This window comes from Leptodactylus fuscus, chromosome 3 (assembly GCF_031893055.1).
Source record: "Leptodactylus fuscus isolate aLepFus1 chromosome 3, aLepFus1.hap2, whole genome shotgun sequence".
NCBI classification, from domain to species: domain Eukaryota; kingdom Metazoa; phylum Chordata; class Amphibia; order Anura; family Leptodactylidae; genus Leptodactylus; species Leptodactylus fuscus.
In genome coordinates this window covers 137,097,497-137,124,455 of record NC_134267.1, presented here as the reverse complement: position 1 = coordinate 137,124,455, position 26,959 = coordinate 137,097,497, and the positions used below count along the sequence as shown (strand labels likewise).

At 40.9% G+C, this 26,959-nt stretch overlaps 1 protein-coding gene across 2 annotated transcripts; it reads right to left on the bottom strand.

The window, feature by feature from the left end:
* On the bottom strand, positions 1-26,256 carry GCLC (glutamate-cysteine ligase catalytic subunit). Of its 2 annotated transcripts, none has more exons than XM_075268366.1 (16): positions 26,015-26,256; positions 15,374-15,486; positions 13,299-13,481; positions 12,704-12,817; positions 11,774-11,832; positions 11,555-11,691; positions 11,379-11,453; positions 8,055-8,171; positions 7,790-7,928; positions 7,451-7,563; positions 7,127-7,219; positions 6,925-7,029; positions 4,860-4,941; positions 3,547-3,650; positions 3,345-3,465; positions 1-1,460 (listed from the first exon to the last, which is right to left on the bottom strand). In XM_075268366.1, the coding sequence occupies exons 1-16, from the start codon at positions 26,162-26,164 to the stop codon at positions 1,255-1,257; spliced, it is 1,911 nt and encodes a 636-aa protein (XP_075124467.1). In that variant the 5' UTR covers positions 26,165-26,256; the 3' UTR covers positions 1-1,254. The 2 variants fall into 2 exon arrangements, with proteins under 2 accessions (XP_075124467.1, XP_075124468.1); XM_075268367.1 differs by having other exon boundaries at positions 15,393-15,486; positions 26,015-26,035.
* Positions 26,257-26,959: the final 703 nt, after the last annotated feature.

Below are 26,959 nucleotides of genomic sequence, written 5' to 3'. Positions count from 1 at the left end.
TTTTTTTTTTTAAATATACATGAGGATTAAAATCATATGGTAGAACAATTTACGAGGTCTTCTCCAGACTTATAAAGCACACCTATTGCAGGAAAAGGGCATAGGGTCAGCTACTGGAATAAAAGTTTAAACATATCTGCAATATATATATATTTTATATTATATTATAATCTGCTGCAACCCACTTCATACTCAGTTATTAATATAAGCTCAAATTTGCATTAACATTCAAATATGACCCATTCACATATATACAATTGGTTATAATTCAGACAAAAGCAGTATTACAAGCAATAGTTATATATTACAAAAGAGCACAAAACCAGGCCAGCATTTTATTTTTATGTAACACACTTGTCAGTTGGACATGCTCTGGTCAGTACTGCTGTAGATTAATCCAATCTAAGACCTCTGGGTGCATTCACACTGAGTAAATGCTAGCTTATTTTGTAGAGTAAAATTACGCTTGTAAATTTTGCTATCCCATTGACTTCAATGACATTTTACAGGCATATTTTTACAAGCATATTTATACAGGCGTATTTTTTACACTTGTAAAAAAATATCATTGAAGTCAATGGGATAGCAAAATTTACAAGTGTAATTTTACTCTACAAAATAAGCTAGCGTTTACTCAGTGTGAATGCACCCTAAAATCTTAAGGTCATTTTCAATGAATTAGGAGGGATGCAAGGAAGTATTTGTCCTAGTATGGGCAGAGTGTGAAAGTGGTTGATCTTCACTGTGGAAATAAAATGCTTTGACAAGTCATGGAATGCAAATCTCCCCCAGGCAAGTCCAGCCCACTAGGCAAAATGTGCTTGCTTCAGCACAGGGTCTTTCAACTGACTGAACCCGATACAATTATTTACCAGCATTACGGAGTGGTCTCGGTTTTTTGTGTATAAGGCTCCAGGATTGAACAATACACCCCCCCAAAAAACTAAATAAATCTCATTATTATTACATACAGCTACTGGTACCTTACTGTATAGAACAAATAAAACTGTATACATAAAAATTTTTAAAGTTGATTTCACAGTAACTTGATACAATGTTAACCAAATACATTGTTAGTCATAAAAATATTTTACTATTTACATGTACACTGTATAAATGTTAATAGTATTCATTTTTGATGATGGCACTGCATAAAATCATATTGCCCTATTTTTTTGTGCAGCATCTCTTGGTCACCATACCAACAAAATAGTGCTCAGCTGACAGAGCACACATTATGGGCTATACATCACATCATAGAACAACATTTTTGTTCCCACTTTGCTTTGTCCTGGTTGAAAACCCTAGCAGCTCCGGGCAGCTAGCCTGTTCATTAGCTATGCGATTGCATTTCACCAGTAAGTCGTAATTGATCTGGTCAGTGATCACACTGTCTTGCTTGTAGTCTGGATGATTTGACACAAATTCTCTCATCCATCTGGCAACTGTCATTAGTTCTCCTACAAAACATATGGGAAAAAAAAATAAATGTACCAGAGAACGTATCAAGCGTGTGAACAAGTCTCAATATATGAGTAATACACTAAAAATCAGCTTAAAATCAAATTTAGCTGAACATGGAATTTGTAGCCTTTACTGAAGTTTCAAGATTTTTGACTTCATAAAGAGACCATTAAACAAAAAACCCTACTACATTAGGGGCCCGGCGACAGCCACTACCGCTGCTATCATTATACTCAGAGGTCTTTTCGTAAACACACACCCCCCCCCCCCCCCCCCCCCCGCGCGCGTCCTGGGTCATGTGACGTCTGACGTAATTGAAGATGGACTACTTCTGAGGCAGACAGCGTAGGAGCCGAGAGATAGGTGAGTAACAGGTTTTTTTTTTTCTATTTTTCTCCCCCTGGGTCTCCGATTATTATACTCTGAAAAGACCCCAGAGTATAATAATTGTTTATGGGTGTCCACAGTGGGTCATAATACTGTGTGCAGGGGCCACTATGGGGGATAATACCGCATGCAGGGGTCACTAAGGGACATAATACCGTGTGCAGGGACCATTATGGGGCATAATAGAGCACGAAGGAATACATAGGAGGGGGTCTGTCAAGGACTTTGGCATCAGTGTCGGTGGGGGGGGGGCACGCGGCCATGTCAAAAGTTCGCCACAGGGCCTCGCCATCCCTAGTTACGCCATTGGTGCAACCCTTATAGGCTTGTGGGTACCAATAACAGTTTGAATCACCTTTAGAAATCCTATTTGGTGGGGAGATACTGGAGATAGCAGCTGGACGCCAGAGGTATTGTGGAGAATTCACATGCCATAAGTCACCAAATCATCAAAACAGGAGAAGAAATTCCAAGAAGGTGGCAGGCAGTACTGGTCCCATCAAGGAATCTTTATTACATGGTAGAATACACATCGCGTTTCGGGAAAAACAATCCCTTTTTTAAGTGCATATCTCTCATTCCAAAGGTAGCAATCCACATATTTTATATAAAAATGAGTGTGTCTTATGTGCGACCAAACGACTAGACCGATCATCAAATTTGGCACACAGATACCTCAGGTGTCCAGAAAGGTTTAAGAGGAGACTTCAACACGCTTGGACGTACCGTTCCGGAGAGTTTATCTTTAGACACATGATTATATATATTAATATATATTATGGACCTTTACATCTGCTACCTTGTCCATGTCTAAGTATCTTAATGCCTATAAACTGTGACCTTGCACCTGCTGTTACCTTGTTAGCAGGGATATCTCCTGCTTGTGTGTTTTCGCATTATATCTCATTACAAGGGTAGCAATCCACATTTTAGTTTTTTCCTGTAATGTGTTGAGTGTTTTACCATGAATTAAGATTCCTTGATGGGACCTGTGCTGTTGGTTGATGTGCATTTGAAATATCAAAAGTGTTACAAAACCAAGACAGTACGCACGAGGCCATAGAGCAGTCACAGTCACTCAGAGCAGATGGAAGAGGATAGAAAGTATTCCGTGCAAAAAAACAAAAAAAAAAAAAACCTCCAGAGCACTAAACTTAGATTTCTGAATGTTGTAAAAAGCAGGACCATGCCCACTGGTATGTTATATTGCTTTTACTTTACCAGTACAGCTCTGAGCAGGTCAAAACTGCTGTTACATTCCTTACATAGGGCCTACCGATCACTCAACATCTTCTTCCATCCTTGTTTATAAGTGACCATTCCAGTAAGTCGATAGAATCACACCTAAATTTATGTTGGTACCAAATACACAGCTTGCATGTTTCCCGAGCAATTATAGGGTTTATGCTACTGTGCAACCAATAATATACACACAAACTAGAGTAAGAAAGAAGAAAAGATAAAACCCACACATGTAAAAACTAAAATCTTACCCGATGCTCTTTTCTTGATAAGTTTAAGGTAGTTTAAGATCGTGCAACGAGTGTCTACATCAACCTCCATATTTTCAAGGTAGGAATTAAGAATTGGGAGTAAACCTGGAAATACACCATCCTGTAATGTGTAAAAGTAGAGACTTAATTACTTTGTAAACAGGCATATAGATAATTTTGTTAGCGTTTTTGGAGACATTACCTTTCCATTGATGATTGTATCAATGCTCATCAGAGTGTACTCTTCAGTTTCAGCTTCTGTACCATTAACTGCAGGGCCACAGCCATCAACAGCAGGATTGCCAGCTATTTGCAAAAACAAAACAAACAAAAAAAACGTTACTATAAAAAGTGATGGAGTACCAAGTCAAGTTGCTCAGGCTTCTGGCATTTAGCCCTTGCTCTTAAAGGGGCTCTATCAGCAAAATTATGCTAATAGAGCCCCACATATGCGTGAATAGCCTTTAAAAAGGCTATTCAGGCATGGTAAATGTTACATTTAATCCCGGTCCAGTTTTTAAATACAAGTATTAAAACATATATGCAAAACTTACCTGAACGTGCACCATGGGCGGGGATAAAGGATGCGACGTCAGCTTCGGGCACGCCTGCCTCTTCTGGGAGCGACGCCCTCTGGTTCCGAGCCTTCCGGCTTCTTCTCTTTAAATCCCGCGCCTGCGTAGTAGCGCATCCCTCCGAAGCGCTGCTGCACAGGCTCACTCGCGAACTGCCATTAAGTAAAATGGCAAGTGAGCCTGTGCAGTAGCACTTCGGGGGGGAAGCGCTACTACGCAGGCACGGTATTTAAAGAGAAGAAGCCAGAAGACACAACCAGAGGACGTCGCTCCAAGAAGACAGAAGAGGCAGGCGTGCCCGAAGCTGACGTCGCATCCTTTATCCCCGCCCATGCTGCACGTTCAGGTAAGTTTTGCATATATGTTTTAATACTTTTATTTAAAAACGGGACCGGGGGTTAATAACATTTACGGTGCCTGAATAGCCTTTTTAAAGGCTATTCATGCATATGTGGGGCTCTATTAGCATAATTTTGCTGATAGAGCCCCTTTAATCTTTACATTTGCACAAATCTTTATGGTTGCCTGTGCCTGCCTCTATGACAGTTTTCTGACTATTAGCACAGTGCAAGTTCTCCGTTTGTCGATTCAAAGGTTTGGCTCAATATAAAATACTGAAAATAAATTGAAACCTTCAAATTTAGAAAAAGTTAAAATGCCCATGTAATGATACCAACAATAAACTTTTGTAAAAAAGCCTCTCTCCCACAAGAGATTTAAAGCAAAGGGATAGTTGTGGGGCAGGAAAATCCGTGAGTGACTTCTCCCAGATTTGGAAAATTAAGTTGCTATTTGCCTCCACTTTCCAGTTGAATGGGATGGCCATGATGTACTTTCCTAAGGGGGGGGGGGTTTGGGGACTCTTTGTTGGAGATACGCCACCAGTAACTCATTTGACCAAATAACCAATTTGACTGTAGCTGCAAATTGTAAGATGTACCTTTACTAATATCCTTTTTGAAGTAAAACATTCCTTCACGAACAGCATCTCTTTTTTGAGCCGCTTTCATATTCTCATCCACCTGTGGAAAATATATATATTTAAAGGGGTTTTCTGGGCAAAAAAAAGCTTTAAGAATGTTTGTTAGTGATATTAATGGGTTAATAAATACACCCATATACCTTTAGCCATGTTTTGAGTGATTTATAGGAGTCTCTAGGAGCTGCTGGTATCTTCTGCATTTGTTTTAAATCCTTCAGCTTCCTGCCATATAACTTCCTCACTAACCCCTCTCACCTACACCCCCTCTCCTTGTCTTTCTAGCTATCCTGCCTCTTCCCTACCTACTCAGCCCAATCCCCGACCCATATTATATACTTACCCTCCACACTTCTTCCTGCGAGACAGCTCCTCCTCCTGTACAGATTCTGTCTGTGTGCACTCTTCTCCATCGCTGCTCTGTTCTCTGCAGCAATGATCCACCTCTACTATGAATGCGTGGATGTGCAGTACAGATGAATTATCAGCAGTAGTGTGCATGGCACTGGAGAAGAGTGTGCACAGGCAGAATCAGTACAGGAGGAGGAGAAGTTTTGCTGGATGAAGTGCAAGTATAATGGGGTTTGATGAGGAGGTTGGGGGGGGGGGGGGGAGTAGTGATGATCCGTTTCTGAAATGGGGAAATGGATCGTCACCAGATAATCAGAAAATGTCCCTGGGGCGGTCATGTGATGGAATATTGGTATCTATACATTTTTGATTAATTATGTTATTTAGAAAGTAGGAAGGGGGAGGGGAGAGTTTAGTGTAGGGATTTCCAGTTATCCTTGGACAAGCCCTTTAATAAAACAGTTAAACTGTAGGTGCAGGATAAAAAAAAATGAATAGGCTGCTCAGATGAAATGGAAACTACAGAATGCCAGTTCATAGAAAAACTTGTTGAATTTAAGTCTGGGGCCATACGGGACAGACAGTGAAGAAAGTACACAACTCACTTCCCTGAATGATGCATTAATCAAGACCACTAACAAATGGATTTTTTTTTGGTTGTGGCACACTTACAGGTTTCTCTCTGGGGTACCTGCCTATTGCATTACACAAGTTAAATGCAATAGGTAAAACTGTAGCAATAACAGATATGCTGCAGATCCTGGCTTACTTTGCACTGCTGGGTGTAGTCGCAGCATGAGGAGAACTGTACAAATCTCATCCACCATGCTGCTACTGTAGATTGCAGCAGGTTACCAGCCTGCGAGCTTGCACTGGCTAACTAGCTGCGATTACCTTCTGCAGGTCCAAAGCTTTGAGGCCAAGTGCCCCATGTTGCAGAAATGCAGCATTTTTTGTTGCAGATTTTGCTGTAGTTTTTTTGAGCCAAAGTCAGGGATGGAAAATATAAACAAAGCACTTAGAAGTTTTTCTTCAGTTAAACCCACTCCTGCCTTTGGCTCAAAAACCATAAAAAAAAAAAAAAAAAAAGCACTTTCTGTAACATGGGGGCTCAGCCTAAAGAGATAAGATAATCCTTTTAATAATCCTTTAATAGTCCCACAATGGGGAATTTTAAGTGATAAAGTTTCATAGATGGTACAGTAGAATATAACAAGAGAGAAAAACACATACAAGCTCATGGCAGATAGAGAAATCCTAGGAATCATAGCAACTAAAAAGGAAGAAACAGACACACGGCAGGATCATTTAGTTCTCTGTGTGAAGTGATGTTAATAATACAGCAGACCGTGGTTGGAGGACATGAGGAGGGGGGGGGGGGTCACAGCATGCAGATATAGCAGGAAGAAAAGCGTTTTTTTTTTTTTTTTTGCAGAGGTGGGGGACATATGCAGCTATCATGATAACATGTGGCAGTTCCTTTGGTATGTGGTGAGATCTCCTGCTCACAGCTTATAGTTTGGTATCTTGTATCAGCACTATTGTTCATTAACAATAAAGAGGTTTCTAGCATTTTAGAAATCTCAGCCCAATATACACAAAACTTAGATTTTAGTTACAGCAATAACCTTTCACAGAATATAATCTCCACCAAGAGGCCTGACATATTACTTACCTTTGACAAGGGAATTAGAAAATCCAACTTGTATGAAAGAATTACTCTAGTGAGTAAAACCACAAAAACTACATAGGCAGAGTTCTCAAAATCTGTTAACTGAACCTAAAAAAATAAATAAAAATTAAAGCATGATATCACGGTACAAAGATTTCAGGATCCAAAATTAAATATGAGCAGATACTATAAACAGTTAACCAACCTCCATAGGACGAAACTCTACTCTCCAGCCTATATCGGAGTTAGGGGGAGGTGGCTTAAACCTCATAGTTTGCCAATTTGTCGACTGAATATTCTGTGGACCGAAGAAAGTGTTAGAAAACTGGTTTACAATGCACAAATACTGGATGCGAGAGATTGTCAGTGTGTGCACAGATTTAGCTCTGCGACTTAGATTTGCCTCTCCTCTACATACTGTCCCGTAGTGACTGACTAATACAAGTTATTAAAAAGTAAACTGGAATGTACTTCTACTAGGCCCACTAACCTTGTCATATGTTTTACCTTCCTATACCGCCTAACCTACCTCAAAATGATCAGATTCATTGGCATCGTCCAGATGTATTTTCTCTTCAAACAGTGTCAAAGGATCTCGGATAAAAAGATGTGCGATGTGTTGAGCCAAGAGATGGTCAATTCCTGTTTCATAAAATAAAGAACAGCAGGATTGAAAGAGTCAGAGATCATAAAATAGTCACACTGGCTTTGATTCTAATACAAGATCTAAGGGTTAGAGAATTGGAGCTTTAAAAGGTATTTGGTAAAACGTCACAGACTACCAAAATGACTAAAACATGCACTTTATCTTTAAATGAAAAATGGCAAGATTGCAAGTGTTAATATTTAATGAAGTGGAATATCTTACCCTCTCTTGTTAGCTGGCTATAGATTTCTTTATCTATAGTCAAATCAATGTCATTGTATTTCTCCCCACATGTAGACAGATAACTGTCTATAGAGTCATATCGAGATTTACTGATTCGATATTTGTCATTCCTTAGAGGCTACAGAAAACAGAAAAAAAAAAAAAAAAAAAAAAATCAATTCTACTTCAGTTACATTAATAAGAATCAGAATCCAAAGACTCAAAAAACAGAAAAGAAATCGCAGAACTGTAATTGTTAATGTACCTCAAGGCCTCTTTCCTCTTTAGTGCGATCATCTACAGAGGCAGATATAACTCCCCACCGACAGTCTATGTCCGACACATAGCCTCTGTAAAATGGTGCAGCAGCGCTTAATGCCATCTACAAAGTGAAAAAACGACCAAGTTTAAAAAAAACAAAAAAAAAAACAACTGTGCACTTCAGATAAAGGTACTTTGCAAAATAAAATAGTCATCCATTGAAAGGAATTACCAAATTGTTTAAGTCACTAGCATGAAAATCCAAATTGGGTCTTGTTTTTATGGCCTGCTTAACCTTGTAAGCCTTTAAAAGACTGAGCCAATTTTCATTTTGGTGTACCTGTTTTTTCCTCCCCACCTTCCAAGAGCCTTCTTTTTTTTTCTGGTTCAGAGTCACATAGTGGCTTATGGTTTGCAAGACAAATTGGGATGGAGGTGGAATTGGGGGGGAAAAAAAAATTACAAAAAACAAAACCCTTAAAAGGGGCTCTATCAGCAAAATCATGCTGATAGAGCCCCACATATGCGTGAATAGCCTTTAAAAAGGCTATTCAGGCACCGTAAATGTTATATTAAACTACCCCCCCCCCCCCCCGTTTTAAAATAATACAAAAGAAGCATAGCACACGGGAGTCTAAATATCATCAAATCCAGAGTAACCGACTCTCATAAACCAGCCCAATCATAAAAGGCATATCTCAATTCAAAGAATAGCAAATAGAAACAAATAGGATTTAAAAAAAACAAACAAGTTGAGATACTCAACATACACGTACTTTATAAAAATTCAATATATCTTTTATTAATGAAGCATTACATGTCTAAAAATACATATAAATATAACACACAGAAAAGTATTATTCAAAACAGTACAAAAATGGGGCAACCCACTGAGGCAATAAACTGTGCTTATCAACCACCAGAACAGACATATACAGAGAAAGAGCAGCACTGGAAATATAGTGGTTTTTATATGTATATATGTGAATGTCCCAAATCCTTTCCAAATCCTTCCAATCACATATTGAAGCATATCAAAAATAAAATGGGAAACAGGAGAAGGAAGGGGGAAACAATCTCCACTGAAAGCCAGAGAAAATACCCTGTCCTAGAGAATGTATGCAATGATAACAGGGAGATAAACACAATACAATGCTGCTCAATGCAAGTAAATACTATATGAGAAACATTCTCCAACTAAAAGTCTGTCCAAAAAAACAGTGTATCTAGGGAAGGAAATGACATCTCTTACCCATAGTAGGTGATGCACAGGAGCCCGCAGTATGGGTCTGACCCACCCGACGTACGTTTCGGCACGTATCACCGGCCTAAAAAAGAATGTGCTCTACTTACGGATCGTGCACGCTGGGCGGGCATTCAGGGTGTGTCTTCATCTTCATCCCCGCCTCTTCTTCCTCCGATGTCTTCGGGTCCCGTCCTCCTCCGGCGCTCGCAGACGAAGATGAAGACACACCCTGAATGCCCGCCCAGCGTGCACGATCCGTAAGTAGATCACATTCTTATTTAGGGTATTATGGTGGTTTATTCTTATTTGTGGGACCTTGATCCCAAGGGGGTCTGAACACTCATACTATTTGCTGCAATATTAATGTAATGCGGTGAATAGTAAAATCCATTCACTTCTATTACTTGCTGGCTATGGCAATGACAAGCCTGGGAGCCTTCAATAAGCTCCCAGCTGTCATGGCAACCGATCGCCGCTCTCAGATGACGTTCCAGAGGGCAGTGACTGATAAAAGGTGGCAGCAGCTGTGGTTCCTGCACACTATAGATATTAACAGCAGTAATCCGTGTCGGCACCAATCGCTGCAATTAGTAATGGATACTGCCTCTATTGAGGGGTTATTTTTACTTTTAGTTTCCCTTTCATCAGAACAGCTCTCCCAGAGGGAGATTATGGTAACTGTTCCATTGACTTGGTAGCTGCAAGACTACCATTGCCAATGTTATACTGCTGTTGAGACCTGTCTGTGGCAAGGCTCAGAAGTAACCCATGTAACATATGAATTTCATCATAGACTGTATTGCAATCTATGGTTTACCAAGTTCACACTAGCGGTCGTCTCTCGGTCGTTCCAGCTGTCTGCATAGACTTATAATGGGGTCTGGGTTCCTGGATCAGTATCTTATATGCTATGATTAAGAGACCACCATACAGGTCTCGAAACGCGTAGGGCATCTGATTTTATCTTCTTTGGATCCATGTTGTAAGAAAACATTTTTTGTTCTTTTAACTAATATGAAGTAAAGGTTATATTTTATCTTATTCAACAAATTTGGGCGTGCTGGATGTTTTTATCCTTTTTCATATTTGCAATCCATCCCACCAGTCGGAGGTTTCCGTGCAGCCCTCTTTATATGATACCATTCTGAACTAATGCTTAGGGTTGAGCGATTTTCTTTTTGTTATAATGGGGTCTGCCCAGTTTCATACTGAAACTTGCAAGGAGGACTTTTCTCTATGGCAATTTTAGGCTGTATTCACACAGAGTAACGCCAGCCGTTTTTTGTGTGCTTTTTGCACATAGCGCCGCGTTAACGCCGCGTTAACTCCGGGCAACGCCCCCGCTAAATAGCGCGGCGTTAACGCGGCGCTACGTGGCATTAACGCGGCGCTATGTGCAAAAAGCACACAAAAAACGGCTGGCGTTACTCTGTGTGAATACAGCCTTAGGCAGAATCTGCAGCACAGTCTCCTATGGAGATTCCAAAGCAGATGTGAACCCAGCCTCTTATACATACAAAATATAATCATCATAAAAAAAAAAAAAAAAAAAAAAAAAAAAAAGAAATGTTAGATAAAATAAGTGAACAGAGACAGATATTCCTCAACAGAGTATTAATAAAAATTTGAATATATAAAAAATAATTTTGTCCTGCAAAACACAATCTGGTGATGAAAATAAATGTGTTTGTTTCAGTGGCCTAAGTAAAGGACAAAGGAAGGTGTTTCTCACAGCCCAGTGATGACGCTAGGCTATGAGAACACCCTTCAAACAGTGGGGAGATATATCTCGGTGCCGAATATCTCCACTACTGGGGTAAATACTAGGAAAGCAGACAGTGCACGGAATTCATAAGGACATGAAATGTCTGTTAAGCCCTGCCGTCTTCCCTCAGTTGGTCAGAATGTTAAGAACAGAAGAGATCAGGATTTCTAGGAAACTGCTTGTTTTAGAAACAGGAAGAAAATCCTGCAAATAGGCAGACAGAGGGGATGAGAATATCCTACAATTTCTTTGTACCAATTTAGGGATCTTTAAAAGACAAAAGGAGATGTCAAAGATAAATAAAACTATGCACTTACCACAATGGGGCATATTGTTGCTAGCTGGTCATAAAGACATCTAGCTTCTGAAATACTGCACGCTTGGAAAGTTACCTGATGTAAGTATAAAAAAAAAAAAAAAAAAAAGTTGATGCATTAAAAAACAAACAAGACGTATAAAAATTGCTTCCATGTCTATGCCATGCATTGCATACCTGAAGACAGCAATTACCCATCCCAAAGCCCATGGCGTCCATGTAAATGTGATCAGGTAATGCAGCTTTTGCTCCATCACCAGGATCGTTTGCAAATCTTTCAATAAATGGAGAGGGAGTATTTCGGTCTTTATAAACTGCATAAGCAAAAACAAGAAGCACTGTAACATGTCACCAATAACTAAACTAGATGACAACCCAAACAAAAAGTATACTCACTTGGAACATTAATGGCCACTTTTTCACCACGCCTGTGTCGAATATTTCTGGTCAAAGTACTGTGTAAAACATAACAGCTAAGTATGAGACTAGGACACGACAACAAAGCCATAAATTTAAAAACAGGTAAGTTATGTGTTCCAAGCTTCAGAGCACTAGATATGGTGCCATGCCTATTTCTTCTTCTCTGAGCTAAAAAAATTTCTTACCAAATTTAATTGGGCTGGACGTTTATGACCTAATTCTGAAATCGCAATTGACAGTGCATTTTACGTCAATTACGACTAATGTTGATTATTTAGATTGAAGAGACCCCAGAGTATAATTAGCAGAGGCCCAGGGGAGGTTATCAAACTTAATAAACAGTGCGTTTCTACTCACCTCTTCAGGGCTCCGATGCAACTTCCTGTTGTCCTCAGTGCTTTGGAATGATATCAGGGACCTGAAATGGGTATCGCAGCATTGTGACGAATAAAGGCAAGCGTCACAATGCTGCGTTACCCATGTGAATGAGGAGGCACAAATCACAGACATCAATCACAGACCTAGACGTCGATGAGAAGCGCCGAAGTCGGCATGGAATTCTGCTGGAGCCCAGGAAAGGCAACACTGTTTGCTCACCACTCCTGGGCCTCCTTTAATTATATTCTGGGGTCTGAATAATAGCAGTTCTGATCCTGACGTGTTCAGTCTGATCAAAACTGCAGATAAAACATTGCAAATATTGTAATAGCTGAACCAAAATAAACATGAACACGTTGGTTATCCTAGTCAGTGTTCAGTTTTGGTTATTTATCAATTAATTGCCCAGCCCTAATAATCAGTGCCCAGGTTTCAACATATCTATTGTTACATTTAAGAGCACTAAATCTTTGAGTCTAATATATCTTAGCAGTACAAAACTTCAACCAATTGAGAAAAAAAATGTACCTAAATCGAGGATGTTTGTTGATCGCGTCATCTGGAAAGAAGAGAGATTTGGAGGCTCCTTGTTCCACTGGAGTTGGTTGAAATTCTGGCAATGTGAATCCAAGACACCCCAATCTAAATAAATACAAATGCTATGAGGATTAATAACCTACCAGCAGCTCTTACAGGGGTTACCTGGTGTTAAATGGCCTAGACTTCAGATATGCTATCAATATTAGTTTGACCCCACAAAATCCATGTACTAACACACCACCAGCTGCACTGCTCACTTGCCCTACAAACCGTAGTGATGTGACATCCCCCTGAAGTCTATGGGAGAGCTGTGCAGTACCTTACACTTGCCGATACAGTTTGTATGGTTAGTGAGCATTGCAGCTCGTGGTGTGTAAGCATTACCGAGAACCGCTGGTCTCCGTACAGATCTGTGAGGATTCCAGAATAGCAGAAACCAGATAACCTCTTTACGTAAACAAAGGAAGAACATTGCAGCCAAAACCCAAATATACTTTGCATATACTTCTTAATAGTATTGTAGAAATGTCAGAGTTTTATTACACAGAATTACTGTGAAGAAAAACAAATAATTTTTTTTTACCTTGGAAAGGATGTTATAGTACAAATGGAAACATTGTTTGACAGCAATGAAGAGGCTTCCTGGCGCCTTTTCCTCATATTATCTTCCACCGTATTGAACTCTGACATTGTTCCACCATAGGGCTGTCCAGGAGTTCCTTCAATCATATAGCTACCATACTCTGGTCTCCAAAGTGTAGGATGACTAAATACAGGATTACATAAGAACCATTAACCATTGCCAACATTTTCTTATAGTAAGTATATAACGGGGGGGGGGGGGGGGGAGAGAATAATAGAAAGTTATATTGCTACTTAAGCACCCATTTGATTTACATTGGATGGCTCATTTCTGCGATTTTAGCGTTTAACACCTACACCTGTAATATGTGTATAGTATGTACGAATTTCTCACATCTTTCAGTTTTTTGGAAAGTACATTTTGTTTTCAGAAAGGGATTATTTGAGCATGCACTTCACAAGCAAAAATTGCACCAAAATTTAAATTTTAGACTGATCAGTTTACTGTAAAGTTGCATTAAGGTGGTTGTATATTAAATATGAAGTTGTTTTTATATACAAAATGTTGTGCAATCTCAAAAAAGTTAGATTTTTGTATCAGTCAGCTATGTGCAATATAGGATTTTAACATAAGTGAATGACCACAAAATATCGCTTGACTTCTATATCATTGTTTTTGAGAGTACGAGCGTTTGTTGTAGTTGAAATTTGTGGTATATATAAATTGTGTACACCTTGATCTTAGTCTGCGGGTTGGTGTTGGCGCTGAGCCGCTTATATTTAGCCAATTGCCTGCTCCCGTGTCTCGACTCTGCTACATCGCAGCATACTCAGTTGTATGTACATCTCTGCATATGGAGAGCGTACTCAGTTGTGCTACAGTGCTGCTTAAGCTCTGCTACATCTGGCCATTTGGATTATAGGGGTGTTATGTCAGTGAGTGAGCAGCTTCTGTGTTACAAAGGGCTGAATGGATGTTGCTGAAATGTGCCAGAATTCGATCAGCCTGCTCCCGCGTCTTGGCATTTACTGGGATAAAAAGTAGCCTATGTTTTAATTGAGGTTCCTATCTATGTATGTGGCAAATTTATGCAAATCCGTACAGCCGATTTTGCGTGATTGCGGAACATCCAAACCCACAAACTTTCACATTTATTATAATAGTAGGAAGGATAGGATATTAGTAGGATAGGATTAGTAGGATAGGATTTGTTGGGTGTGACGTAGAGCAAGAAATTGTTAAGACTTGCTCCCTTTGTAAAGACCTCCTCAGTCAATGATGGAACCGATCGGCAGAATGTTATCTGCACAATTTCTACAAGGTAAGTATGTAAAGAGTGTTGTATCTGGACTTCTAATATCAAGATTATCCTTTGGCACAATTTTATTTTTAAAAGCTTTATATAATTTTTTTTTTTTTTTAATCATACATGAATATTTTTAAATGCTTTGAATTGCACGTGCGTGTGTGTTCTGCTTATTGATACACTGTAGTTCAGTCCTATTCAAAATTATACCAAACACAGCCAATATACAACTATACAAACAGGACTGAGAGGGGAACACAGTGACTAAGGGAGCCTGTGCAGGATGTGAATCTGGAGCTCCTCCCTATTCCCCATTCAGGCATAAAATATGCACATGGTTACATTCCACAAAAATATTCACATTGTACATCACATACAAAGATTAAGTTTTGGTCACATATGCACTGGAGTCTTCATTACGAATACATTATAAATGGCAAAAAATATTGCACTTTTTCTCAGTTAAATAATGGCGCTATTACAAAAACCTGACTGACCCGATTATTGGTTAATATGTGGGAACCACTGGACTTTATGACCGAGAAGAACACATTACAGCGAGATCATACTTAAAAGGGGCTCTATCAGCAAAATTATGCAGATAAAGGCTATTCACGCATACGTGGAGCTCTAAAAAGGCCATTCAGGCACCGGTAATCTTATGTTAAACCCCCTGCTTGTTTTAAGATAAAACTATAAAAACATATGTAAATGATACCTGAACGTGCAAACACCAAGTAAAAATAAATAAATAAAACGTAACACATACTTTGGATTTATTTTTTCACCTCGGCCTTGAAGTTCATCAAGCATTTCTTCTCCATTGAGCACTAATCGCGCCTTGTGATTGTCATGATCAAAAGCAATCAACATGTACTCCACCTGGGAAGAGGAGAGAAAGATATATACTCAGTTACAATATAACACAAAGGCCCCTTGCAGACGACCGTGGTGTGGGACAGTGTGGTACCCATGTATTTCATGATAGCACACTGACCCATTCTTTTCTATGAGCCAGTAAGCACAACCGTGACTGTGATGCAGGTTGACAGTCCGGGCTGCATCAGATAGGACAGGTTCTATCCCTGTCCTATTTTGTGGCCCTTGCTTCTGTGGCTCATTTAATGAAAGGAGCCACAAAAGCACAGCCTGTGCACGGGCGGGACATGGGAACAGTCCTGTAAAGTTTTTTTTGTGGTAATGTCGTTTATGATCCAGCTGTGGTTTCCAAGACTGAGAATGTTTTCTTCAGCTTTCTAAGGGAAGTATCTGGGTAACATCAGAAAAGGTAATCTCCACTCCCCAACTCTGGGACAAATAAGAATTGGGCTACATGACCATATAAGGTCCCACAATGTGGAAAGGCTAATTTTTTGCAGATTTTGCTGAGTTTTTTCAGTCAAAGTAAATAGTGGCTTGAAAAGGAATGGGAAATGTGAAGTTTCCCTTCTGCTAAATCCACTCTTACTTTTTTTTTTTTTTTTTTTTTAAATGTCATTCTAAGCCATCTTTTAAAATAAAATATAATCCCCATGTAATCCCTTTAATAAATGTATACCTTTCATTATCTCTGAACTGTCAGAAGGAAACTACAAAATATGAAGGAACCCCTCAAATATTTCTTGCACCTCAACAAAAAAAAGGCATAGTAAGAAGCATACCATGTCATGTTAGCTTTTACAAAGAACACTGGCCCCTGTCAAAATTCCAGATTCATTCTAAAACAACATTTCACAAGGCTTAACATGCTATACAAACAGTCAGGCCTTGTGAGAAATTCTGTCTAAAATGTATTTGTTGGTTCTTTAATGAAAATGTGATTAATTCCACAAACTGAATGGCCATCAGCAATTTTATACCAAGTACTCACATTACACAACCACGGATTTGCATTCATCCATGCTAGGGCACAGCTAGTTGGAGCAAGTCAAAACCATGGCAGCATTTAGATACGCCATTGGAGAGCAGACCGGTAGAATTTTATATATCTCAGCTAAATCCAGCATCTTCAGTTACATCAGATTCTATAACATTGTACACAATAGTCTGGTTACAAGTTGTAATAGGTGTGGGTGACAGTCTGTCATACTAGCTGTATAAGGGGTACAATAGATGAAAACTCATGCACAGGTGAGATTTGCAGGCCCCTACTCCGCATCTGAATAATGAAACTCACTATAGTAACAGTAAGCAAGCCTAAAGTCACACACTGTGTACACAGAAACCGTAATGGTGTAGCGTTGTCAAGATAAGTTTGCTCAATAAGGACGTTAGAGACAAATTTATGGAGCCAGAAAGTGAAAGCTCCCTGTCTACCAACATACTAAAGGAAACTGATAGCTTCAAAGCCATTTCCATTTTTTGTTGCATTATAGGAACAGAAAACTGAAAAGTAAAAGGAATTGCCAATAAGTCATTTGACAAATGGCGGCCAAGAGACCCCACTGACACAACTGAGGTCATTGAGTTTCAGTCACAGTGCCCGAAAGGTCAATCGCACAGCCCTAAATCAAATTAATCAGGCATTTTACCTCAATTACAATCAAAGGGGCTGTCCAGGATAAGTTTATTTTGCAAGGGAGCCAGGAAAGGTGAAAAATAAAAATAAAGAACAACCCATACTCACCTGTCCCTGGTGCTCCAGTGTCTCCCAGCATGGTCCAGTCCAGCCCCTCCAGGGATCTTCTTCCAACAGATGTTCCTGCCAAACATGACTGGCCTCAGCAGACTAAGGAAGACATCTTGTGCAGGGACTTCCACCAGAAGACTACCCAGAACCAGCAGGACTGGACTATGGTGGAAGACAGTGGAGCACCAGGACCAGGTGAGTACGAGAATATGAAAATTTAATATAATATAAAATTTATATAATATATTTTTGGTACAAAATCTGATTGAATGTTCTGCTTCTTCTATAGGTTTCAATTATTCTTTAGGCTGAATGCCCACGTTGCAGAAACGCAGCTTCTTTTGTTGCACATTTTGCTGCATTGAAGGAATGAGCATTATATAGAAAGGTCCTATACTTCCATCTTCTCAAGTCACTCCTGTCTTTGGCTCAAAAATCTGAAAAAAAACAAAACAAAACAAAAAACTGCGTTTCTGCAACGTGGGGCCTCAGCCTTAGGCTGGGGTCCCACTGGCCGGAAATGCCACGATTTGGCTGCGGTGGAAACGCTGCAGTAAAAATCGCGGCGTTTTACAGTGCTTTTCATGTGAATCCCATGCCCACTTTGCAGGAAAACACAGCATGTCAATTATATCTATGGAAACGCCGGCGGCTTTCCTATAGATATAATTGTAACAAAGTCTGGAGGAAAACTCTGAACTTTCTGTTGAAAGCGCTGCGGGAAGAATCACAATGCGATCACGCCGCGGTTCTTCCCGTAGCGCTTCAGTGCTGCGTTTCTCCCCAGTGGGGCCTTAGCCTTAATCAAATTTTGCTTTCTACCTTCTGTTGATGGGTATAACATGTAATTGTGCAATGGCCACCAGGGCTGCACCATGACTTTTTATAGTGCTGACTGTTTTTAACTACTGAGTGACAAGACTGCACACAACTCAATGCATTCATTTGAGCTGCAGCTACAATGAATAGCCCTGCAAAACATTAGTGAAGCCCTGACAAGTCTTCATCTCTCACTGGGATAACTCCTAGGTAAGCCAACACAAACCAAACCCTTACTAGGCTGCCAGACCCTCACCCATTACATCTATAATGAGACCGCACATTTGACCATCTTCAGCAGTCCTACAGACATGAATTCAGTGAAGCCACTTATGCCTGATCCGCTGCTCCATTTATAAATGGCAAATAGATCTTCTCTAGTGACCAGTATGGGTATGGGCTGCCTAGTAAATTATCCCCATCCTGGCAAAAATGAGACAGGTTTTGTGTTTTTTTTAATGTAGATTGTGAGCCCACATAGAGCTCACAATGTACATTTTTCCCTATCAGTATGTCATTTGGAATATGGGATGGAAATCCATGCAAACACGGGGAGAACATACAAACTTCTTGCAGATGGTTTTATGCCGTTGGCAGGATTTGAACACCAGAACTCCAGCGCTGCAAGGCTGCAGTGCTAACCACTGAGCCACCATGCAGCCCCCAAAAAATGACACAGTTTGACATTACCTGAGTAATCCTTTATAAATGGGTATTCCCATATAAAAGGGCCAAAAATTCTAGATCATAACACTGAACATTATACTTTAATGAAAGGAATATACCTGTCCCATTCGGATAAAGCTGCAATACCCTGAACGGCCACTAGTATGTGCACTTGGAGGGTAAACAATGGAGACTGAGCAGGCTGTTGTGCTCATTGGTGACAGACAGTCAAGCCCCACCTCCATGTGATAATAGTAGCTTATCCCTAGTAGGATCAATAGGTTGATACACAATACCCTGTATAATGTTGGCAGAAATAGGTCTTTGGTAACTTTACTGATTACAAGAAAAACTTGTTTCTCCTCCCATTCACATTCCAGTAAAAATAAAGATAAGCGGCATCCAAGGACAATAGTACATAAAAGGAACAGGTACAACATGGGATTTGTTAACAGAATCCGTCGACTTGTAGAGGTTTGTTCAGATCTATAGAAATCTCTGACTATAATCTCATTATTACAACTTCTGTCTTCAAAGAAACAAACAGCCGAAATACTGGAAACCTGGCACTTGAGGTAAATGTCATCTAGTATACCGCAATCTTAGCCACCAATAGTGTTATTGCAAGATCCTTTTTTAATTAAAAGAAAATTCCAGTGAGTTTTAACCCGTGATGTTCAAACAACAATCTGAACACACAATAATACATTTCTATGGTTCTCATATCAATGTCAAGGTGCATCTACCAGCAAGCGAATAATAGGGACTAAAGCACAGGACCATGTTGGAACGTACACAGCTTTATACGTGGCCAATACCAGTGATATCTGAGAATATCTCCGCAGACCTCATGCACATTCCAACTCATTTGTTTTTGCTCTTAAGTGAAAACTAAAGAAAATAAATAAAAATATAATAATAAATACCGTACACACCCCCACACATCCATTCCATACATCTAAATTGTGTCTGCAAATCCCATTTAGGGAATATAAACTATAAGGGGGAATTCACACGTAGTAAAGTGGAGCGTATATCAATGGGCGTTACGAGCGTATACGCCGCGTAATTTTGCGGGCGCAAAATTACGCAGCGTATTTGCTCGTAACTCCCATTGAAATCAATGGGAACTTTTTGAGCGTGCAAACTGCTGACACGCGTATACGTGCCAGATTGCGCTCCACTTTACTATGTGTGAATTCCCCCTAACAGGTGTATATGGAGCTTTATCACCTCCCACCAAGTTGTAGGAAATGTCAAAGAACAACGCAAAAATCCACCATGACACTTTACAGCACTTTACAATATTCCAGAAATTAGGATCCATCTATAAAGCTTTCATGCTGAGGTTTCTGTATTAACCCTACAGCTATATGAAGTTTCAGAAAGCATGAGAACATCTCACCCCAAATATGCCAATTTAAGAAACCATGTCCTTTATAGTAGTGACAACTGGAGAGGGAAAGGCTACTGGTCTAAGATTTAAGGGCTCGTTCACATCCGCGCCCCGGGTCACCATTATGCAGGTTTCCGTTTCCTGCCCGAAACTGGACAGGAGACAGAAACCTGCAGTCATTTTTCAAACCCATTCATTTGAATGCGTTTGGAAAGTGTCCGGCTGTGAGCGCCTGTGAGTGTTTTGTGCTCTCCACGACTAAACTGTTTTTTTTTTTTGTTTTTTTTTTAACCGGACACAAAGCCTGTTGACAAAGATGGAGTTTTGTCGAGAATCCATCGCTTTCTCCATGATTTTACCAGTAACGTTTTATGATCCCCTATTCCTGTCCGTATTTGTGGCACAGACCTGCAGATACAAGAATAGGATCTGCTCCATAATTTGAGGCCATGCACAGACACTGATCAGTAAAAAGTATGGATGTGTGTATGGGGCTATAGGAATGAATAGGTCTGTATAATGTCTGCATGTGCAGAAAATATACTGAAAGCTACTATGGTCATTTGCTATGCAGGTTTTTAACAGAGAGCACACTGACATTCTTTTCTTACCGTCCTACACAAACTAACGTGCATTGTCTACGGTCCAAATGGAAGGAAAGGGGGGGGGGATGAGCGTAATCGTGAGCCCAAAGCAAAACTCAGGACAAGTTTTGTTCTTTTCCATTTTGAAGTGAAGGCTCACCTCATGTTTGGCACAGGAGAGTTTCCCCAGTCAGTGTGCTACCAGTGCTATGTGAGATCCTAACTAGAGAGCATCGTAGCTGCTATAAGCTCACGTCATTATACCCATGGGTTAGGACAGGATTTGCAGAGTTAAAATCTGCCTCATTTATTAACCCTTGAGATTTCTCACTCAAATGTGACCAAGGCATCCAAAGACCAGCCATGTGTTGGCATCATTATGGTACCTCGGATTGCAAACATTCAGAGCAAGATCCAGGGGCAGCAGTCTTTCCCTATGACAACCGGGAGTCTATTGAAGGCTTGATAGCATGTCATTACTATAGGCAACCTGTAAGAGAAGTGAATGGATTTTTCCACATGCTGCAAATATTACAACAGGTTATACTGGTGGTCAGACCCCAGAGGATTCAAGTCAAGGGGTTAAAATAATGGGCAGCACAAGGACTGTACACGCCCATAGTCAGTGCATTCTTGTATGAATAACACATTATGTGCAGTATGAGTTTACCTGGGACTGCAGAAAAGGATGCACACAAAATAAATTTAAAAAAAAATTAACTGACACAGAATAGTGTCATAAACAAGCCTTTGCCGTATACATTTTATTGGAAGTTTTAACACCAACATGCTAAGGTATTCTAAGTTGTAAATGATTACCATCCCGCTCACTTTTGGTTAACTATGAGTTACCTTTGGACGCAACTAAAATTTAATAACTAGTATTTGTGATGATCTCATTCCACTTCCCCCTTCCTTGGCTGGCAGGAGCAATGCATATTGGTTAAGACAAACATTTAAATATTGCACTATGTTGTTAATGCAGGGAGTACATATGAGAAAATACATTTTACAGTCCCAGTATAGTTAGAGAATTTTTTTTTTTTTTATAACTTTTTTTTTTAAACTGCAATTCATGTGGCCTTGGCCTTAAAGCAATGCTTGAAAGCTGATAAAATTATAACATCACTCGAAGGGGTCGTCGAGGAAAAAAATAAATAAAAAAAATTATATTTCCACACTAGACTATACACCCTCTCCCCATGTACCTTCTAACTTACTTTGTTAAAAAAAAATAAAAAATGTACATGTACCTAGATCGCCAAAGTGGTCGCGTGACTGCCCCAGGCACATTTTCTGGTGTTCCAGTGACATTCTACTTCCTCATTTTGCAGAAACTGAACGTCACCAATACAAACCCATAACCACTCCATCATACTTACCTGTCTCCCTGTCAGAGTACAGAACATTTTCCTTCAGGGGCCGGCTCCTCCTCCTGTCCGCCAGTGTCCCACACCTGTGCAATAGAGCAGGAGTGCTAACTACAGTGCATGTCGGCACTACGGCTATATTGTGCAGGCATTCAGCAACAGGACAGCTTAAGAGCTGCATAAACCCCAGAGCAGGCAAACCATCGACAGCAGCATTTTGCTGAATATAGGCAGATCATCGACGCCAACAACATGCAGGCGAAGTCACGGGCAGAGGTGGAGTTTTCCACGGCGGACCTTCTGTTACAATTATACCTATGAAAACACCGGCAATTTCCCCATAGGTATAACTGACATACTGCGATTTCCAAAACCACGCCGATTTTGGAAATTGTGGCAGGTCCGCGCCGCTGTTTTTACTGGAAAGTGGGCTTGTGGTTCAGTAAAATCCCATCCTCTGACCTGACTGTAAAATGCCACAATTTTTCCTGCGGTGTTTCAACTGTGGGCAAATCGCAGCTTTTCTATCCCATGGCGCCCCTATGTTGCAGAAACATGGCTTTTTGTTACAGACTTTGCTGCGGTTTTTTGAGCCAAAGCCAAGAATGGCTACAAAAGGAATGGGAAATATATAAGAAGTTCTTATACTTCTCCATTCTGTTGAACCCACTCCTGGCTTTGGTAAAAAACAAAATAAAAACACTGCAGCAAGAACTACAACAAAAAAAGCTGCTTTTTTTTTTTTTACAACATGGGACCATAGCGTAAAGAGGTTTTATAGGATTTTATTTTTATTTTATTTTTTTAATAGTCATTGGAATCAATAGGTCACATATGTCATTTACTATTAAAACTCAGGGATCTGCCTTTTCAAGTATTGATCAAGCAACCCTTCTCCCCAACTCTGCTGCTAGATTCCATGACATACATCTAGCACATAATCAGAGCCTGCCAACTCCCTCCCTTGGTGAGCATGTCTTCAGTGTGAACTTCACATACATGTACTGACTCAAGTATGGTCTCACTGAGCACGCACGATAAGCAACAGCACTCCAAACTGCGGATGTATTTGCTGACTACACATACATTCAGGGGAATGTAATGTGAGCTACAAGACACTGCTACAGATGAGGTAGTAGAAAGCAGCAGGTCAGGATGTACTGGGTGAACTCCATTATAGTCTATGGAGTCTTTAAGAGGACAGGGTTTCCGTCTTTTGGATCCCCATGCAGACCTGAAGGAAAAAAAACCTGAACGCTAGTGTGAACCTAGTGATAGAAAGTGGAGTAAATTCCAGATAGAACTTGCACCAGGTTTCTGGAGGGAAAGCCTGTTTTTCAAAGCCTTACACTAGGCTCGCACTTGCACCTGCTTTCCATCCACTGCCAAGCGGTTTAAAAACAAAACACACACTGGTCTAAAGAGGATTCCAAATAGTTACACGGTTGATACCCAAATCTGTCTCTTTAGAAAGATTAGTGAATGGGTGCACGTACCCCCCCCCCCCCCCAAAAAAAAAAAAAAAACTGTGTTTTTGACAAATCCATTTCCCCCCCGTTCTTCATTTTGAGCATGCACAAATGTAAAAGTGAATTGCAAAATGGGGACAAACATAACTATTCATTAGTAATCCATTTTTGTCCATACCTTCATAGACCTCAATGTTAAAAAAACAAAAACAAAACAAAACACAGAATTGCTCCTGTCCATCTAGTATCCCTTTTTGGATGGAGAAAAAGTCCTGCAAGTTTGACTTTTTTCTCCGCACAAAAGAGCGGACACCAGACAGAAATCCTCCAAACGCAGACCTGCGAATGGTATTTACAGCCCATTGAATTCAATGGGTTTTAAAACTAACTATGCAAAATCATTTTGAGTTGGTTTCAAAAACTGATTTTGCGGACAGTCAAATCATTAGTGTGCCAGGAGGGTAAAGGGCTGGTTCCTGGACTTCAGAAAGTGCCAGGGGTATGAGATAAGAAGAATGCTGGCCACAATTAGCACAATAAAGGCATAAAGTCTCTATTTCAGCATACAACAGGTTTACACACTGGCTGTAGGATTTTTGCAACTCTCTAATAACAGAACCTCCAGTGAGGATTCTGATTACTTATCAATAATGATAAGCTGCAGGATCAGATCACTTACCTGAAGACTGTGTATGCTGACTGTTATGTCTACACCAATCTGTCTCATGAATCATCAATAAGGACATCTACTTATCCTGCATAATGCTTTGCTAGTGATGGTTTTAGATGGAAGATAAAATTGTGCGTGTAGGACTTATGCTTCCGTCTCAACAATAAACAAGACATAAGAATACTTCAGTACTGTTTTTCAGTCCATTGTTCTGAACCTTAAAGGGATTAGAGCTATGAAGTGAAATGAAAGCAGGGAAGTCAGTATCAAACTGACCGTATAGGGCTGCTTCTACACTTTACACAGATGCCTTTCTTATTCAATATTGCAGCCCCATTTTCATAAAAATCTGCATTTTATTCTTATGTAAATTAGATGAAAATGACCCTAGGGGTATTATTTTCTCCTGCTAGGGTTTCATTCTCTGCTCTAGATAGTACTAACTGCCACCAAGCTCCTCAGCCATTGCTTGAGCGACATCTTCCAATTTGTCACTTTGTTCTGCAGTTATCAAGAGCAGAGAGTGAAGCCCTGGCAGGAGAAGAAACACCCTAAAGCCCTTTCAGGATAATTTTCACAAGACTAAAACCCAGATTTTCAGGAAAATGGAGCTTCAATGCAGAATAAGGGTCTGTTCACACGGTGGAAAATGAAGAAGCATTCCTCTTCATTTTCCGCTGCTGGCATTTTCACCATAGTGGGATACTGATGTAGGCATCAGCATTCTATCATAGCAACCCGCTACTGATTAGGCCTAAACAGCAGGTAGTCTCAAGCTGTGGACACCGTAGCTGAATATGCGGCAATACGTGGTAAGATCGAGCAGGACACTTTCCCCACATCCTGCTGTGATCTCTGTCTCCCACTGAAAACAATGGAAGGCATCTACTCCGGATTCAGGGGTGAAATCTGCAGCAAATTCCTCTGTGTGAACACAGCCTTAGAAAGCCATCTGTGTGAAGTGTAGAAGCAGCCCTATAAGGTAATGTCCAGACAGACCCCCTTTAAGCCTTACTTACAAGACCATGCATTGATGAAACAAGACCACCTGTCCACTCAACTTGTCCCCCAGACCATCACTCAGAAAACAGAGGCTAGATTTAGGTCACTGTAGGAGACGGTCGCAGATTCCATCTAAAATTGGCAGGAAGCAAACTTGGTGGAAACCTGATGACCCCCATTATGGGGAAAAAAAGAGAAAATAAATGGGCCCATAACAAAGTAGACACCATCGGCTCTTAACAGACCCCACTAACTTCTCCATCCGGCATTCTTCCTGGTGTCCATCATCTTGATGCAGCCTTATACAAAGCCTTCTGATAGGTCATGGCATAGAATAAGGAAACAATCTATACTCACCCATGCAATCCCCTACAGTCCATATCCCAGTGATGACAGGCCACCCATCACATGATCACTGCAGCCAATCCCTGGCCCCGGCAATCACATGTATATAGCATAAACCACTAGCCCCAGGACCCGCAGGGAGCCAGAGGCAAGTGCAGGCTATTGGTTCATTGTACACCACTGCCTAGAGATTCCTGAAAATCCCAGATAGCCCCTTTAAGTCACACACACACTCAGTAGATAAGTAGCAGCATTTGGTGCCAAGTTCCCTCCCAGGTTGTGTTATCAATGGGCTGCTGGTTACACAAGTCGCCCCGTGCAGTAAGGACAGCGCAGCACGCCGCTCTCCTGCAGCCATGACTACTACACTGAGGAGATTCCCTTCCGGGGGTCACATGACCACCTGCGCCCCTATCAGGCGCTAGCCGGGGGCTATCTCCGGGCACAGGCAGGCTCTCACCTCATCGCCCCACTTCAGCACGTCCTTCTGGCGCTCCTTCACTTTATTGTAAATGTTCAGGAACTGGGTGATGCCGTGCTGCCGCACATGGTCCGCGTACTTCTTAGTTTCTTCCCAGCTCAGAGGGGAGCCGTGAGACAGTAGACCCATAAGTGCGGCTCCGGTATATGGCGACTGTACACTCAGCGAGCGCCGTATCAGTAAAGTCTTCCCAGCAAGCTCTCGCTCTCACGCCGGTCTGTCAATGAGCTCCTCCCACCGCAGTCTTGTTAGTAGGAGGCGGCCGAGAAACCACGTGACTGCTGCTGTCTTACTGCGCTTCACGGGCTGCGGACTCGCGCTCTCAGGCAGCTGCTCGTCATGTGGGCGGGGCCTTGCGTCACTCCCCACCATGACTTGGCAGTTTTGTTGCGGGCTGGTTAAGGGAAAGTTAACCCTACCGCTGCCGCGTGCATGACGTCGCTGTATCATATAATAAAAGTAGGACCGAAAAGTGTTATGTGGCGTGACTGGGCAGATTTCTATATAGGCTCTAGCTACTTTGTGACAGTAATAGTTGTGGTGTCATGTGGGCGGTGGTCACCACTGCACCAAGTACAATCCTTTTAATCCTGTCAGGACTATAATGGGGTAGGCTAGGTTTCCATATTCCTCAGTTCAGAAATGATAAACGGATATAAATGGGACGGATCCCTGACTAATTGCGTAACTAGGAATGGCGTGGCCCCAAGGCGAACATTTGACATGGGTCCGCCCCCCGCGAGCACAAACTGCATTCCTGCACAAACTATTATCCCCCATAGTGGCCCCTGCACACAGTATTATCCCCCATAGTGGCCCCTGCACACAGTATTATCCCCCATAGTGGCCCCTGCACACAGTATTATGTCCCATAGTGGCCCCTGCACACAGTATTATGTCCCATAGTGGCCCCTGCACACAGTA

Coding starts and splice junctions, on each gene's coding strand:
- GCLC (XM_075268366.1), bottom strand. CDS start 26,164: ATGGGTCTACTGTCTCACGGCTCCCCTCTGAGCTGGGAAGAAACTAAG. Junction 13,482..15,373: donor GGTGAAAAAATAAATCCAAA/GTATGTGTTACG, acceptor TCCTGTATTTAG/TCATCCTACACTTTGGAGAC. Junction 11,833..12,703: donor AACAAACATCCTCGATTTAG/GTACATTTTTTT, acceptor TGTTTTACACAG/TACTTTGACCAGAAATATTC.